We start from the raw sequence: 18,361 nt of genomic DNA, 5'->3' as shown, positions 1-18,361 counted from the left end.
ACAAATAGATTCTAAAAGACCAAAACTCCCACAGGCCACAGAGCCAAGTAGAAATTCTGAGCAGCTACCCCCAACCTACCACCCATCCCACTCCCCCAGCATAGCACCCCACTACCACTGAACCCCACCTCCACCCACACCACACCACCATCATCAAACCCCCATCACCCCACCCTCACCCTACCACTTTCCTCACCCCATCACCACACATCGCAGGAGAAAATAATAGGATGTCAGATCGTGAGTGTTTATTTCTACAGTAAAATGCCCTTTTATGACTGCGGTGTTCGTATGTGGGCTTCATACTGCTTGAAAAGGAAGAAAATGGTGTGCAGAAGACTTTACATCTCTGTCTTCAAATGCAGGGGAGAGCATTGTGTATAAAAAAATCATGGGTGGACCGAGAACACTGATTTAACTTTAGTTTTGCATGGTATTTTCTGTGATCACTGAGATTTGTGCTTACTAAAGATCAGTCCACAAGCCTGGGGATCACTCTGACTACCTGCTCCAAAACAGGGTGTATTTTCTATAACTTACTATATGTGCTCTTTGTTGTAAAGGTTATATTTGGAAATAATCAAACTTTTATAACATTCAACATTTTTTCCATTCTTTGAGAATTTCATAGATGTATGCAATGTATTTTGATCATATCAATCACCTGTTTCCCTCCAATTCCTCTGAGAGACAGCAGGCAACCTCACTTCCTGCCACACTCCCTTCACAAACTGCACATCCTCTTTACATAGCTCACTGACTCCAATCAATGTCTTTATGTGCATGGATGCAGGGCATGCACTACCAAACAGGTGCCACTCCCCTGGAAAAAAAAAAAACAGAAAAACAACTCTCTCCATCCCAGCAGCTTCAACTGCCAAAGTTTCCCAGCTAGGGATGGGGCTCCATGTGCCTCTCCCCACCTATGCTGAAGTTTTGACTGGCTTGATCATGTGTAGAATTTTGGTACCTGAATGAATAGAAATATAGCCCTTCCCATGCTAGCCTGTTTCTCATTCCAAGTTGAAACTGGTTTTCTTATTCAAATAGCAACCCCAGAGAACAATTCATGAAGCACTTTATTAATGAGACTTCATTTGTGTTTATTTATTTTTTTGCTTCATTTGCCTGTCTCACCATACAATATTGTGCATCACTACTAACAAAAGTAATATGCTCTCATTTAGCATGACCTTATGTCCAGATATGTGTTTTGCACAGGGAATCTTTTATGACAAAACAGACAGAAACGGCATCGTCTACTAATGAATCCAACATTTCCGCTCCCAACAACAAAGAGAGCTCATCTGCAGGAAGGACAGCTCCCTGTAGAGCTGAGGGGAAAGCCACCAATGTTGTTGAGAGTAACAACAGAAGACATCAGACTCAGAAGAAAATAAGCAATGTGTATGGGGGAGACCTGTGTGTTGTAGGGGACCCTAGTGCAGAAGCAAGCCCAAGGCAGAAGTATGTGCAAGACCTGGAAGAAAGCAGGAAGACCAGGAAAGAGGAAAAGGGGGATACTGTGATCCAAACTTACTGTCAGTGGTACACAGAGGGGAGGAACTTTGAAGGATCAACAGCAACATGTCTAGAAGGGAGAGAGACATGGGGAAAGCCAAGCTGCCCAGGACTGTGGCTAACTGAGGAGATTTACCTGAGAAAAACTTTGGATCCTAGTCTTAGCCAAAGGTCAGTCTATCAAAATGCAGACAGCAAAGAAAAAGAAAAGAAGACATCTGTGGTTACCCAGAATGCATCACTATGCAACCTGGAGAGAGACTGTCACCTGAATGGCTTCCTCGGAGAAAAAGACACTGGACCAGTGGAGCAGGCCCAGGAGGAAGACAAGGCTGCCCTGTTCATTCAGAACAAATACCGGGAATCCAAGCAAAAGCAACAGTTAGGGGAAGACAGGCTGTCACCACCCTTGAAGAACCAAAAGATTATTTCGTCACCCACAGAAGTAGCGAGAAATGTTCACAGTGTTTATTCCTGTCCTACAAAGCATGAGGGGACCCATCCTATCAAGGTGACAAATGACAGAGACTCAAAGGTGGCTTCAAAAAAAGAAGCCTGTGATTTGGCAATGTTTTCTAGACAGGTATGCATTTAAATTTATACTGATAAAAGTCTCTAGGAACTACCCAGTAACTGTTTAAACAAATAGTAAATAACTGAGGAAGTATTTTATCTGTAGTTATGAGACATTTTTAGTAAAATATATTGGTGGCTGCACTATTTAAGTAACCATGTGCTTTTATGCCCATTGATTGTGATAGAATAATGAATGAAATTATGATAACAGCCATGTGTTGTAAGATATCAGATGTTGGTTTATATCATTTACTGAGGTGTTGCCACTGGATAGTAGAAAAATTCATGTATCTGTGAGGGGTTTGTTGTTGTTGTTGTTGTTATCACTAAAAATGTGGGTTCTTTTTTAAGATTTTTAAAAATTGAAAGCATAGGCTTTCTCCCTTCCCCAAATTTCAGTTTGTTTGGCATAATTAGCTATTAAAACCTGGTAGGAAGCTTAGTAGGGCCTCCGTTGGATGAACATGAAAGTCTCATAACAATAAGCAATTCTGGCTGAGAATGTGCCAGGGAGAGATTGCAGGACTAGCAAATGCCTATTCCTGTTTGCTCTTTCTAGGTACCTGGCCTTAAGAAAATGTCTGTCTGTGTCAACATTTTTACTTCATCCTAGGGAGAGTGACAGATATTAACTAGATGACCTCTGAAATACAAAAATTACCAGCGTAGTCAGTGGTCTGATACCACTGAAGAAATGCTGTACAGAAATTTGGTACAGAAGAAATTCTGTAGGAGGATAATGGATATCCCTGACCCCTAAACTAAGTTTTGTTCCCTGTGGGAGCTGCACCCTGAGAGAGCATTACACCTGCCCTGGATCTCTACCTTGAGGTTGGGCTCAACCATCTTTGCCCTTTAGCAATCAGTAGAGATCTGTGCTACTGATTAATTTTTCTAGCCCCTTCCTCTTCTATTTTTAAAAACCATTTTGTGAAGATACTTATTTCTGGTTTGAGAATATTTTCATTTTTTAATTTTATTTATGTATTTATTTTACATCCCAACTGAAGTTTCCTCTCCCTCCTCTCCTCCCATTCCTTCCTCCCACCTCCATTCCACAGCCCACCCCCCCACCTGAATTCCTCCTCTTCTGTTTCTGTTCAGAAAGGGCAGCAGACTCTCCCTGGGTTTCAACAAAACAAGGTATATGAAGTTGCAGAAAGACTAAGCACCTCCCCTTGTGGTAAGGTTGGGCAAGGCAATCTAGTATGAGGAATAGGTTCCCAAGAGCCCATCAAAGTGCCAGGGACAGCTCCTATCTGTAACCTATAAGCCAGGTTAGTTGTTTCTGTGGGTTTTCATGTGATGTCCTTGATCCCTATGGCTCCTACAAGCCTCCCTCCCTTTCTTCAGCAGGATTCCCTGAGCTTGGGCTAATGTTTGGCTGTTGGTCTCTGCATCTGTTTCCATCAGGCACTGGATGAAGGCTCTTTGATGACAAATGGAGTAGTCACCAATATGATCACAGGAGAGGGCCAGCTTAGGCTACCTATCCATTATTATTAGGAGTCTTAGCAAGGGTCATTCTTGTAGATTCATGGAAGTTTCCCTAACATCAGATTTCTACCTGACCCTGTAATGGCCCTTCCCCTTTCCAGTCATCTCAGTACTCTCCACCTGCACTGATGACCTAAACCAATCTCTCAAGTTCCCATGCCCACCCAACCCCAGTCCACCCTGGATATCTCCTCTGTTTCCCCTTCCCAGGGAAATCCATGAGTCCCCCCCCCCTTGGGATCTCCTTGTTACCTAGCCTCTCTAGGTCTGTGGATTGTAGCATGGTTTTATTTTTTAAGCTCCTGGAAAAGTGAGTTTTATGTGCATGCAATCTTTCTTTTCTTTGGTACACACATTTTCTCACCAAAGACCAAATCAGGTATTAGAAACCAAAGATGATGTGCACCTGGGACAGATGAAGAAAGGTAGAAATACTGGATAGCGCACTTCTAGATACAGAAAACCATGAGCCCTACACTCACCCTAGCAGGAGATCCAGATCTTAGGGAATGGAATGCAGAGAGGTACAGTGTGGAAATGAGGGGATGAAGCAAAGGAAGAAGAGTCCCAAGCCTCGAGTCAGCCAAGAAGACTGAGAGGAAATGGGAAGCCTTAACACAACCAAAGGCCAGTAGGGTCCTTAGAAATTTACCACAGCAACAAGGTAAGTGCAGAAGTCAGATCTGAGGAACCCTAGGAAGACAGATGGAGAGATGTTGAATGTAGGATTGCGAGTTTGCAACTTTTGATGAAAACATAACATGGACAAGAAGCCCAGAGTAGAAAGCTGTGTAAAGTCAGGACTTTATTAAACATGGGAACAAGAGTCCTGGTAACTCTGGGAGAAGAACTTGAGAGCCCCATGGAGTCTGGTAAGGAACTGTATGTTCCATGTGCCTGTGGAGCCCTGGGATTCTTGTCTCTGGTTTAATCTTCTATATGGCCTTCTTTTCAGATATCAAAGTTATCTGAAGAATATTTCATTCTGCAGAAAAACTTGAATGAAATGATTTTGTCACAGCAACTGAAGCCACTTTATCTCGGTATCTATCACCATAAACCAATCAATAGATGTGTGCCTACTCATCGGTACCTCTCAGGTAAAGATCAGTAATGATAGAGCTACCTACAGGGAAGGGAATTGCAGACTCTGTGTCTGTTTCTCACCCGGGTTCCGTGGTAGACCTGACGTGATTGATGTTCTGCATCACAGAACAATTAAAGCCTTTTTTCATTCTATTTCTTATAAACAGACACATGTTCTTTCAGAATGTTCTACTTCCTACTGTCTCTGATTCCACTCTCAGGGAGGAGGGGTCTTCATTATTGTCTCCCTTTTATACAACTTAACCTTAACCTGGCCTATGATGTCAGCAGAAAACAAGAGGTAGCTCAAAGAAGGGAGCTAGGGTGTTAGATTAATAAGAAAAAGCAAACATGAAATTTTCTATTTCAAGATTGTGTCTGCAAGAGTGTGGAGTTACATTTTCTTTTTCTTTTTCATTGTGTTTATTGATTGTTCATGGTATTGTGCTGTATAAGAATGTATTCATGCAAGTATATGTTGCATACTGAGCTTATTTTCCCCTATAATTTTACCCTCCCTTTTCCCATCCTGTTAGTCTCCCCCTAGATGGTTTCATTTCTACTTTAATGTCATATGTATACACATGATTTCCTATACCTGTCCAAAGCATGGTAACCACAAATAAGAGAAATCATATATACATGTCTTTCTGGGACTGACTTAAATCACTTAACATGGTAATTTCCACCCACATCCATTTTCCTGAAAATGCTACATCTTCATATTTTTATGGCTGAAAATAATTGCACTGACTGCCTATGTTATGTTGTCTGCATCCATCTCTCTTCTGTTGAGCACCTCAGTTGGTTCAGTAACTTAGCTGTTTTGACAAATATTGATATAAGGTGTCTCTGATATGATGACTTGGGGCCTTTTGGGTAAATACCCAGGAGTGGTCTATCTGGACCACATGGTAGTTCTATTTTTAGATTTTTGAGAACACCCCATACTGATTTCTACAGACAGTGGCTGCACTGGTTTTCATTCCCATTAGTAGTCCATAAGGGTTCTTTCTATTGTATCCACATCATCATCAGCATCATCCTAAATCACACTCTACCCCATCTCTGGAATTATTGGATCCCAGTCCTTTAAGGATGTGCAAAAGGCTCTTCTGTATCTCTAAAGGATCAGGCAGAGTTCATAGTCACAAGTCATTTGTTCATGAGTTATTATCAGGACACCCATGGCCCTGCTGTCCTCTACCATCTCCACAGTGGAGGCAGTATATCCTGCAAGCAGGATCAGAAAACCAGAAATGTGGTCTCACCCACGTCCCAGAAGTCTCTCTGTGGCATATCCTGTGCTAGGGTGGGGTGAGGTTAGGGAATAGAGGGCTTCAGGTAGGGTAGGAGAATGGGAGATGTGGGGATGCTACTAAAAGCCTCAGGAGCCCTACTCAACGTTAGGGACCTGCTGACTCTTCAGGATTCTTCTGAGAACATCTTTTATTTCCCTTCACTTTCAAGCCCTTTGATCTCTTGACCCCATTTCTGTAATATGTAGCTCTCAGCAAAAAATAGGTAGTCACCTTACCTTGTGTAGCTTCTTTTGTTTTCCTTACCAAAATCTCTGAAGAAAACATAGTTGTTTGCCTGCCCTGGAAGAAAGTGACAGTATCTTCAAGTTCCTGTCAATCATCATGCCATATTGTTTGTTTTGAAGTTTAGCAAACGCAGCTGTGCACTGAGCTGCCCTTGAGTGTTGCTACACTCCAGCTCCCTGGCTTTGACCAGAGCATCTTACAGTGGGAAGAAGAGTAAAATCCCACAAGAGCCTATTAGGTTCACTTCTGCCCAGAGGGACTAGATAGGTAAGCTATAGGTAGCCTCTAGGTGTCATATGCTGCTGAAGGTGCAAGTGATGTGGGGACTTGCAAAGCCAGGCAAAGGCCAGCAGTTTATACTGCCGTCCACTGCACAAAAGGAAAGGTAGAAATGGGAGAGAGTCCTGGAGGTGAATGTAGGTTGTTGATGTGCTGCCCATCCTTCTGCTTTGTTCTTCTTGGGAAGGTTGGGATGGCCTGAAAGCAGAGGCCACATGTCTTCACTTTATTCTTCAACATGTCATTGTCGCTTTATGAGCTTGCATGTACCAGGAAGAACACTGTAACTCAATAGCACTTCTTGAAGCCACCTGACGCTTTTGGTCCTTGAATGTGCAGATAACATAAGTTCTACTCTACCTCTTTGACATCCATCACACTCAATAGTGCCTAGGAGAGAGCCCAAATCAGCAAGAGATCAGTGTCTGTGATGACTTGACAGGTCAGAGCCCAAGAGTAAAGTGTAAAGTTGGGAGATTCCTTTAAGCCATCAGAGCTACATGAGAGAAAATGGCCTCTCTACATCATTGCAAGGCAAGGAAGGTGCTCACATTTCACCTTACCTCCAATTTATATATGGTTCCAGTTAACAAAAGGGGATAGTATTAATATACTCACTTCAGATTTTAAGATAATTGAAAGCAACTAAGTTGAGCAGGATTTGTTGAAAATAATGCAAGAAAGCAGTGGTGAATGGTCCAATGAATACAGTTCTTGTACTGCAAGTGTGAGCACCAGGGTCTGGACCCCAGGATAAAAGAGCCTGGTGAGCGTGGCAGCCTGCTTGTAATACCAGCACTCACAAAGTAGAGACAGGATGTATAGAATGGCTAGCTAAACTGGCCAAACTGCCAGCTCCGGCTCATCAAGGAACCATACCTCAATAAATACGGAATGAGACACCCATCATCAGCTTTTGGTCCCCACATATGATCACACATACGTATACATTCTACACACATTCTTTTAAAAGTATTAGGAAACAGAAATGAGTACTAAGAGGTAGGAATTTAGTCCAGTTTAGCAGAAAAGGAAGTTATGTATTGTGTATCTGAATTATTGCAATGGTGAAAATGTCATTTTGTCCTATAAAAATAACTTCATTTTTTAAGACAATTCATTTTGTCTGGTATGAATAGAATTTGATAGCATGGAGAGAACCGTGGATGGTTAGCAAGAAAGCTAAAGAACATTTTTCTATCTATACTCATTGGTAAATCGCAGAGGATCGGGGTGCTTGATTGCATGAAAAAAGAAGTGAGTCAAGGGTTCTGACATGATCAGCTGGCCACTGCCATGATGAGAAGGACTCTGTAAAGAACAACAGTATGGTGTGACTTTGGAGCATGCTTCGTAGATGAATCATAGTTCATGAGCACAGATGGTCACATAGTTCCTGAATCCAGAAGTAAACAGGGTGGGTGCAGGAGTTAGGGAAACAGTGGGCAAGGGGAAAGGTGGGGAACTATGGTGGAAAAGGGTGCTTACTTCACTGCAGATCAAAGGCAGGAGAGAGGAAGAGACCTGCAACCCAGTAGCCCCCTCAAGGGAGAACCACAGTTACCTACCTCTTCCAAGTAGGCTGGGGCTTTTACGGTGAAATTTTTAAGAACAAGAAGGGAAGAAAGAAGAAGCGAGAGAGCCTCAGATATAGACAAGGCAGGCAAAGGAACCAACTAAAAGGAGCAGCTGGAGAAACTGAGCACAACCAGGGAGCCTAGAACCTCGTAGACATGGGAAAGAGGACACTGTGCAGGGCATTGCACATAGCTCAGGGAGCAAAGAAGTATAGGAACCTGTGGGACTTCCCACTTAGTGGCAACTGCTTCCTAAATTCCCCAGGTGCTGTTTGAGTATTAGAAAAGACATGGATGGAGAGAGGGCACAGATGTCACTGGGCTGTTTCAGAGAGATTTCTTCCTAGCATTTGTTAGTGTCATCTTCATTCTTATATTTTGGTTTTGGTTTTTGAGACAGAGACTCACTCTATAGCCCAGACCAACACAGAACTCATTGTGTAGCCCAGACTAGCCCAGAACTCACTATGCAGCTTGGGATGGTCTTGAACTTGTAGCATCCCTCCTCCTGCCTAAGCCTCCTGATTACTGGAATTACAGGTATAAGGCACCATACTAAGCTCATGTTTTCGTATGCTTTAAATATCTGGAGTTTTTTTTTTTTTTTCGGAAATAAAAATTTTCCCAGAAAGCTTATAACATTCATTGTGAAGTTTAATTGAGAACGCTTTAATTAGCAATTTGGGCCAGGTGTTGTTTGAGCACTGTGAACTCCCTAAAACTGAACCTGGGTCAGTTTTATCTTATGCTAGGCAGATCCCATCCTAAATTTTAGATGCTAATTTCCCTTATAGATCGGCATGTGTTTATCATGTGCCCACATTTAAACCCATAAGTCCACCTATCCATTTCTTATCCTTTCTATTCTGGTGTCTCTCCCCCAGTTATCTTTACGCATCTTATTGGCATCACAGGCTTCCCAAATGTGTTTGGGTACATATGGCAGGAACGGATTATCTGGACCACAGTCTACATTTACTTACCCCAAAGCCTTTCCCACTGTGTTTACACACTGTATGCCCATTTATTCATTGCACAGCAGACATCCAATAACTGTTTATTAATTAGCTAGAACATTGTTTCATTTCCTCTAAACACGATAAGCATAACAAAGCATAGTGCTCAGAGGAATAAGGCTTTCCAATTTTGCTTTTTAAAAAACAACTCACTCCTTAAATCCTTGCTGGTTTTCTTATATATTATTTGCTTCTAAGCTCCTCTGGTCATAGAATAAGACCTGATACAGACATTCTTAGTTAATCAGAACAGCTATTCACGTGTACAGGTCATCTAAGGAAAACATAGTAATATTTGAGCCTTCCTTTAACTGTAGAGAGAAGATGCAGATGGCTGATGTACTATGAACCCCTATGAGCAGTCTCAACAGGCTACTCCTGCCATGCACTTCCTGGCATACCCTGTACCTCTAAGGAAAAACCCACTTGGCAAACCAAATCAGGTTCATTTTCAAGTAATTCTACTATTAAAATAGCCTATGATACAGACTTAATTGCTTCATGCCTCAGAAGTCTGCAGCTACCTTTGTTAGTTGCTATACACAACTCTCTTTTAAAGAACTCAGTAAACCTCAGTTAAGTCATGTAAAAAGGCCTGGAACATTTCTGTCATATCCCCTCAAACCCTATAAAACATGGAAAACATAGGAGGAGTCATTATGTCTGCAAATTAATTTTTACTAACTCTGCCTCTATAAGGAACTTTATGTACCATTCCTAGAAGTTCGTCATTTGGTCACAGATCCTAGTAGATACTCGTGTGCTCAGAGCTGTCCAGTCATGTCACCCGCACTGCATGATTTCTCCCACTGAATGCTTTTGGGATGGGGATGCTTTTCTTCTTAAATGATACACCTGGCAATTTGTGATAATCATTGTAAAGAGGGGGAAACAAAGACTGATTGTGAGGTGAATAACCCTGGGACCAGAGACATAAGCTCCCTTTCTTGTCTTACAAAGAAGCACTGACTAATCCACCAGGCTGCAAGTTTGGGCGGTGCCCAGCAAACACATAAGGATGCTATTCTGTTTCTTTGCCATGGTATTGTCACAGGCGGCCCTTGCTCTGCACATGTACGTTCATCAAAGAAAAAACTTTATGTTGTTTTCAAAGTAAATGTCCGGGGCAAATAGCACTTTTAAAGTTACTTTGAAAGTTTTATGTCATTCATAAAACAGCCTTGATGTGTTCGTTGCTTTTCTTGAGGAGCATTCTCAGGGAGGGAGAATGGACTCAGGGCTACCAGTGGACTCAATTTGCCATGGGGAGGACTGCACTGTCAACAGGAAGATTGGCAAAATGCTGTTCACCTCATTTGTTTCTTCACCTCAGAATATCATTATCATAGAAAATAGTCTGGCATGATTACTCTTTTGAGGAGTTTAGGGACTAATTCATGATAACTAATTACAATTTCTAAAAGTATGCTAGATTTCTTTTTAAAAGCCCTTTCTCTCTAGTGGTTTGAAACAATAAACACATTGTATGTAAATTTACCTTGCTTGCAATGTCATAGTATGGGGCAGTTATGTTGGAATTGATCTTGTGTAAGTGAATAATACGGTGTCCAAAACACAGCAAAGGAACTGCTCAACTCCCATGCTGCCAACATTGCTGGCCTTTGTTCATGCATCTGTATCAAAAACTTAACAGGCAGTTGGAAGCATATTACTGTTTTTCTGCTTGGATGTTAATTCCATGTCCTCTGGAGTCTTAAGGAGTTAAAAAACCTATGTGATATGAGAAGAAATAATTTGGTTGCAAAAATTTTAATGTTTCCATCTCATTTCAGATTTAAGTATTTTGTTGGAATCAATTTAGTTAACCTGTCAGGAATCCATTCATTACATTGTGAAAGTAAGGCAAGCTGCTTTAAAACAAATTTCGAAATGTTACTTTTGTTTCTATTTTTATAATTACCACTCAATATAATTTTAAATTATTCTTGGTTATAAACTAATCAATAAAGCCCAAACTTAGAATAATCAGGTTCACAGTTAATCTTGATTGTCAACTCAACTAGATATTGTGATGCTCACCTCCAGGTATGTCTGTAAAGGCATTCCCTGAGACCATGAAATCATGAAGGCTCACCCAGTGAATCGATTCAGATTCAGTGCTTGTGGAGTTCCAACATGCATTTTGGGGCAGGGGGTTACAAGACAGAAATACAGTTACATAAACAAAGCTAAGGTAATGCTACTAAAACAACAAAAACAAAAAAAACAGAAGAAAATGTCTGATTATTTTAATATACAAATAAATAGAAATAAGGAAAATATTGTACCAACTATACTATGAGGATACTAAAACACCTGCCTTCTGAAAAGGCAATTAATTTTGCAAAAGTGATTACTTAATGTATCATGCTTTCCAAAGAAAAAAAAGTACAATGGTAATTCCATCAAAGAATTATTTCCAAAGAAGTTTCTAAGAACATGTTTAGGCAAATGTTTTCAAATGTTCAAAGAGCAGCTAATATCCATAGCATGTGTTATGTCTGAGAAAAGAATGTAAAAAGTAAAACAACATCTATTTTAGAAAGTCTATATATCTTAGAACAAAAAAAAACCCCAAGCAATGTTTTGTTAAAAGCTGAATCAGCCAATCTCAGCTACAGATTTAAAGGTGAAATTCCTGAAAACAGTACTTGCCAGTGGAAGGCAACAGGATATAGGAAATACTGTCCAAATACTACATATGGATATAACACTACATCAAAAGGTCAGAAGAAAAAGGCATCTTGATAAATACCAAAGCAGTTTTTAATAAAATCCAGCTACATAGTATTGATAATATGAGAAACCCAGTAAAAAAAAAAATGGAAGAATGTTCTTTAGCGATGATGTGTATACTTCCTAAACTAAATACCAACTTCATAATTAACTATAAAACAATGAAGACTATTCCATTAAAGACTAGTATTAAAATTAAATGAAAAAAAAAGCAGCAGCTTAAGTCAACATAGTTTGAAAGTAGAGAAGTTTCTGAAGGGCATAATCATGAAAAAGGATGGGTAAGAGGATAGAAGAATTACAAGACAATGTAAGGCTGACTTTAACAATGCAAATAATAGATCCAAGAAATAATTTGCATCAGCAACAAAGTTAAGTATGAATATACAGATGATAACATAGGAAATAGATGATACATAGATTGATAGATATCATAGTTGTTCTTTCTCATAAAATATTACAATGGAAAAATAACTCATGGGAAGTAATAGTGGAAATTAATATCTTGAAATGAAGTTTACAAGGAAAACATGAAGAGACAATAATGAAGAGATGCATGATAGAATGATGTGTTGTGCTTCAGGACTGCAAGGTAAGATACTATGAAATTGCAAAAATTTTAAATATTGTACTCAAGCTTCCTTCTCCACCAGGTGGGAACAGAGACCCACAGTCAGCTATTGCACAGAGAGACTTTAAACCACACATCTCTAAATGGGATGTCTCCATCAAAACCCTCCTCTAAGAGCTCAAGGAATCCCACAGAAGAGGAGATGGATAAATTATAAGAGCCAGAGGGGATGGGAGGACACCAGGGGATCAAGGCCCTCTAGAACAACTGAGAAAAGCTCATATATACTCACAGAGACTGAAGCAGCAAGCACAGGGCCTACACGGGTCGGCACCAGGTCTTCCATGTATATATTATAGCTTTCACTTTAGTATAATTATTGGATTCCTGAATGTGTGAACGAGTGGGTCTCTGATTCTTGTGCCTTCTCTTGAAGGTCTTCTCATCTGTTGGTTTGCATTGTCTAACTCTGATGTGATGGGTTTTGGTTGTTTTTTTTATTATTATTATTTTGTTGATTTTTTATTATTATCTCTTAGAAATCTGTTCTTTTCTAATGAGAGACATAAAGGAGGTGGATCTGAATGGGAGAAGAGATGGGGAGGAATTAAGACAGGGGAAGCTGTAATCAAAAGACACTGTAAAAAAGGAATCTATTTCAATAAAAGGGGGAAAAATATAAAGCATTCCATTCAAAAATCTCTGCCTCTAGAAATTTAATATGCCTGAAGATCATTCATAAATTTCAGACAGAAAAATGTGCATGATCAGCAAAATGAATGAAATAATGTCATCACTGAACACATATGCTTCTATTATAAAAAGTCAACCATACAATAGTGAGTAGGCCTAGACCGAGTAAGATTAAAATCAACCTAATATTTATTAAGAAATATATTGCAAATTAACAAGACATAGGTGGATAGTGCTTAAAACTGTTTCTGATTTCAGACGAAGAAAATCCAATAGATTCTTATTGGTCACTTAACTGTCAAAACTTTTTCCAGAACTGTGATTCTTTTAAGGTTGAAGAATACAACAGAGACCAATGCCTGTGGCCTGAGTACTCCACAGTCTCTGCTCAGAAAAAGACAAAGCAAGGAAATAAAAGGAGCAAGAGGACAATGATGAAAGATTTAGGCTACACAGGCCTTCTAGGGACTCAAGAGAATCATTAAAAGATTGAAAAGCTGAAAACAAACTAGTGAAATTATTTAAACAAATGTATAGGTGAATGTGTGAGACAGAGAAACCTCTCATACAGATTTGGAAAGCCAGGAATGCTCACAGTGAAAAGTGAATGAACACATGTGTGACATCTAGGAATAAAGAGTATAAATTAGAACAAGTGACTGCTTTTACTTATCAAAATGGAAAGTATAAGAGAAAGTTGAACAGTGATAAAAATGAACCCATTTGTTACTGCCAAACAGAAGGGTGAGGTTATACTCAATATTTTTGAAAAATAGAAGGGCAATATAGAGGGAAACGAGAAAGAAAGAAAGACAAGAAGGCAGGATGGAAGGGAAATAAATTGTTTATATAATTGACCCAGTAAAATTACTTATGAGGAAATAGCCAAGGAAATGATCAGAGCTTAAAAAGAGAAAAATATGTGTACATGGTAAGAAACAAGATTGGACAAAAAGAAAAGAATAAGTAATGACACTCCATCCATGGACTATTAACACCTCTCTAAAAGTATTTATCAAAGAATAATCATAGCAATCTGCAAGCTAGTCCAACTACAGGATGAAATATTGCTGCAGAATGGGAATTGTAATTCTGTAAGTAAAACAGCTCACTCATCCCCAAGGAGAGGTAGTTCATTGCCAAGAGATCTAGAAAGGCTCAACAGCTGATTGAATGAGAGCAAATTTTCATCAGAACCGAGTGGACATAGTCCATCTTTGTTGTCATCAGTGCTGAGTAAAATGAAGAACCTATCCACACCATTACTTCTGCACCCTGTCTGATGTATCTCATCTCCAAATATGTCAAAGCTAGATTGGGATCTTTCTCAGCTACAGTGTGATTGGACATGTTCTAATAAGGAGGGATGGCTTTTGAAAAATACTAATGTAGTTCACCTCTTTGAGAAGAATCTCAAACTCTCATCTGGGTGTTACAGAGCAAAGGGCAGGGGAAATCTAAACCATGCACACAGAATTCAAAAGTTCATATTATTTCCCTCCTCTCTCTCTCTCTCTCTCTCTCTCTCTCTCTCTCTCTCTCTGTGTGTGTGTGGGGGGGGGGCGTGCATGCATGCGCACGTGTGCCTGTATGTGTGTGTGCATGTTTTACTTGGCTCTTCGAGAAAACATAATACAAGATTCTACCATTTTATATTTTTGGTTGTGAGCCTAGCCTTTAACAGCCATGCCATCTCTCCAGTCCATATTTTACCATTTTACCCTCAGACTATATATCCAAATATTTTTTCAGATAGATTAAAATCAACATTAGTTTTTAAAGAGCCAAACATACTTAGAGGCCTTAAGTCCCCCTCTGCTGAGTTTCCCTTGTATTTTAGGCACATAATCATAGATTTTTATTGATAGACTAAATGTGGAGTCTTTGCGTGATTTATACTGATGATTTCCGTCAGTGTTCATGATGAAGTCTCACCGTGCCTGGATTGACAGTGCTCTCTCAGTCACCATCTGCATCACCGTACACTCCTGTGTGCTTCTATATTATATATATAGATTATATATATATGATGTCTATGGGCAAAAGCCAGAGCTAACCCCAAAGCTAGAACAAGATTAATCTTTGAGGCTGGAAATACCCAATGGAGATGACAAGAGCGTGTGGCATGTTTATAGTTATCTGTCCAAGAGGCAAGGATCACCAAGTGGGTAGCTTTGACACTCGCCTTATTAGCAGGGCTGCCTTTTCCCTTCTTTTATTTGAAGCTGATAAAAATCAGCAGGAGGTGTGTGCTGCTACACTCTCTGTGAGTTCAGATGTGCACAGGTCCACTTGTGTCTGGAAGATACTGTTTCCTTGGAGTCATCCATCACCTCTGGCTCTCACAGTCTTTCTGCCTCCTCTTATACATAGATCACCTACCCCTGAGGGGAGGAATTTGATGAAGATATCCAATTAAGAACTGAGTACTCCATACCTAAACATAATAAGAAAAATATGCAGTAAACGAACAGCCAAAATCTGAATGGAAAGAAGCTTAAGCCAATTCCTCTAAAATCAGGAACAAGACAAGGCTGCCCTCTCTCTCCATATCTCTTCAATATTGTACTTGAAGTTCTAGCTAAAGCTATAAGACAACAAAAGGAGATCAAGGGGATCCAAATTGGAAAGGAAGAAGTCAACTGTCTCTATTTGCAGATGATATGATAGTTTACATAAGGGCCCCAAAAACTCAACCAGGGAACTCCTACAGCTGATAAACACCTTCAACAAACTAGCAGGATACAAGATTAAACTCAAAAAAAAAATCAGTAGCCCTACTTTATTCAGACGACAAAGGGGCTGAGAAGGAAATCAGAAAAACATCACACTTTTCAATAGCCACAAGCAACATAAAGTATCTTGGGGGTAATGCTTACCAAACAAGTGAAAGACCTATATAAAAAGAACTTTGTGTCTTTAAAGAAAGAAATTAAAGAAGATGCCAGAAAGGGGAAATATCTCCCATGTTCTTGGATAGGTAGAATAAATATAGTAAAACTGGCAATCTTGCCAAAAGCAATCTACAGATTCAATGCAATCCCCATTAAAATCCCACCACAATTCTTCACTGACCTTGAAAGGATAATAATCAACTTTATATGGAAAACCAAAAGACCCAGGATAGCCAAAACAACCCTGTACAATAAAAGAACTTCAGGAGGCACCAACATCCCCGACTTTAAGCTCTACTACAGAGCTACAGTCCTGGAAACAGCCTGGTATTGGCACTAAAATAGACAAGTATACCAATGGAATCGAATCACACACACCTATGAACACCTGATTTTTGACAAAACAACTAAAGGTATATAATGGGAGGAGGAAAGCATCTTCAACAAATGGTGCTGGCACAATTGGATGATGGTGTGTAGAAGACTGCAGATAGACCCATGTCTATCACCACACACAAAACTCAAGTCCAAATGGATCAAAGACCTCAACATAAATCCAGCCACACTGAACCTCTTAGAAGAGAAAGTAGGAGGTACTCTTCAACAAATTGGTATAGGAGACTGCTTCCTGAATAACTCCAGGAGCACGGACACTGAGTTCAAAAATTAATAAATGGGACCTCCTCAAACTTAGAAGCTTCTGTAAGGCAAAGGACACAGTTGACAAGACCAAATGGCAGCCCACAGACTGGAAAAAGATTTTCACCAATCCTACATCTGACAAAGGGCTGATCTCCAAAATATACAAAGAACTCAAGAAACTAGTCAACAAAACACCAAATAACTCTATTAAAAAATAGGGTACAGAACTGAAGAGAGAATTCTCAATAGAGGAAATCAAAAAGGCTGAAAGACACTTAATAAAGTGCTCAATATCCTTACCTATCAGAGAAATGCAAATCAAAACAAATTTGAGATACCATCTCACTCCTGCCAGAATGGCTAAAATTAGAAACACCAATGACAACTTATGCAGGAGAGGATGTGGAGCACTCCTCCACTGCTGGTGGGAGTGCAAACTCATACAGCCATTTTGGAGATCAGTATGCCGGATCCTCAGGAAAATGGGAATTAGTTTACTACAGGACCCAACAATCCCACTCTTAGGTATATACCTAAATGGTCCACATCCATGCAACAAAGACATGTGCTCAACTATGTTCATAGCAGCATTGTTTATAATAGCAAGAACCTGGAAGCAACCTAGATGCCCCTCAACTGAAGAATGGATAAAGACGATGTGGCACATCTACACAATGGATTACTACTCTGTAGAAAAAAAAAAAAAAAAACAATGGAATCTTGAAATTCCCAAGCAAATGGATAGAACTTGAAGAAACCATCCTGAATGAGGTGACCCAGTCACATAAAGGGAAACATGGTATGTACTCACTCATATATGGATTTTAGACCTAAAGCAAAGGATCATCAGCCTATAATACACACCACCAGAGGAACTAGGATACAAGGTGTATTCTAAGAGATTCATATAAAGTCCTTCATAGAAGCGGGAAGAGACAAGTCCCCCAGAGCACAGGGGACTGGGGGGGGGGGTCAGTGAATGGAGAGAGAAGTAGGAGAAAGAGAAGGGGAGGAGAGGCAAGCATGTGTGACTAGGAAGATTGAGTCAGGGGAGGAATAGAAGACAGGAGAGAGAGAGAGAGAGAGAGAGAGAGAGAGAGAACATAAAAGAGGGAGCCATTATAGGATTGAAGAGAAAACTGAACCTAAAGAAATGTCCAGAGACCTACAAGACTGCGGCCAACTAACAATTTGAGCAACCGTGGAAAGGCTATCATAAATGCCCTTCCCTGATAATGAGATCAATGACTAACTTATCTACTATCATGGAGCCCTCATCTAGTACCTGTTGAAAACAAAAGCAAACGCCCACAACTAAACATTGAGCTGAACTAGAATCCATGTGCAGAGAGGGGGGACAAGACTAAGCTGCAGAAACACATAGAGACAGCTGACCTGAACAAGGAGGAGCTAATGAGCCCCCAGACTGATAGCTGGGAATCCAGCATGGGACTGACTCAGACCCCCTGAATATGGATCTCAGCTAGAAGGACTGAGCAGTCTAAGGGACCACAGACAGTGGAACCAGGATGTATTCCTGATGCACAAAAGAACTTTGCAGCACATCCCCCATGGTGGGATACTCCCTTAACCTAGAGACAGGAGAGAAGTCCTATTTCCTACTTCAAATGACTTGACAGATTTAGATGACCACACCTGGATGGCATAGCCCTACATTTGGAATGGGGTATGGGAGCGGAGGATAGTCAGAGTGCATGTGAGGGGG

At 40.2% G+C, this 18,361-nt stretch overlaps 1 protein-coding gene across 1 annotated transcript in view; it reads left to right on the top strand.

Moving 5' to 3' along the window:
* Myo3a (myosin IIIA) overlaps positions 1-18,361 on the top strand; it is a 163,927-nt gene that overhangs the window by 131,418 nt on the left and 14,148 nt on the right. Inside the window, 2 exon segments of the mRNA XM_051205741.1 lie at positions 1,222-2,104; positions 4,550-4,694. Of these exon segments, the coding sequence (XP_051061698.1) occupies positions 1,222-2,104; positions 4,550-4,694 (1,028 nt within the window).

This window comes from Phodopus roborovskii, unplaced genomic scaffold, assembly GCF_943737965.1.
Source record: "Phodopus roborovskii unplaced genomic scaffold, PHOROB, whole genome shotgun sequence".
In the NCBI taxonomy this organism is placed as follows: Eukaryota; Metazoa; Chordata; class Mammalia; order Rodentia; family Cricetidae; genus Phodopus; species Phodopus roborovskii.
This window is presented reverse-complemented; position numbering and strand designations above follow the sequence as displayed.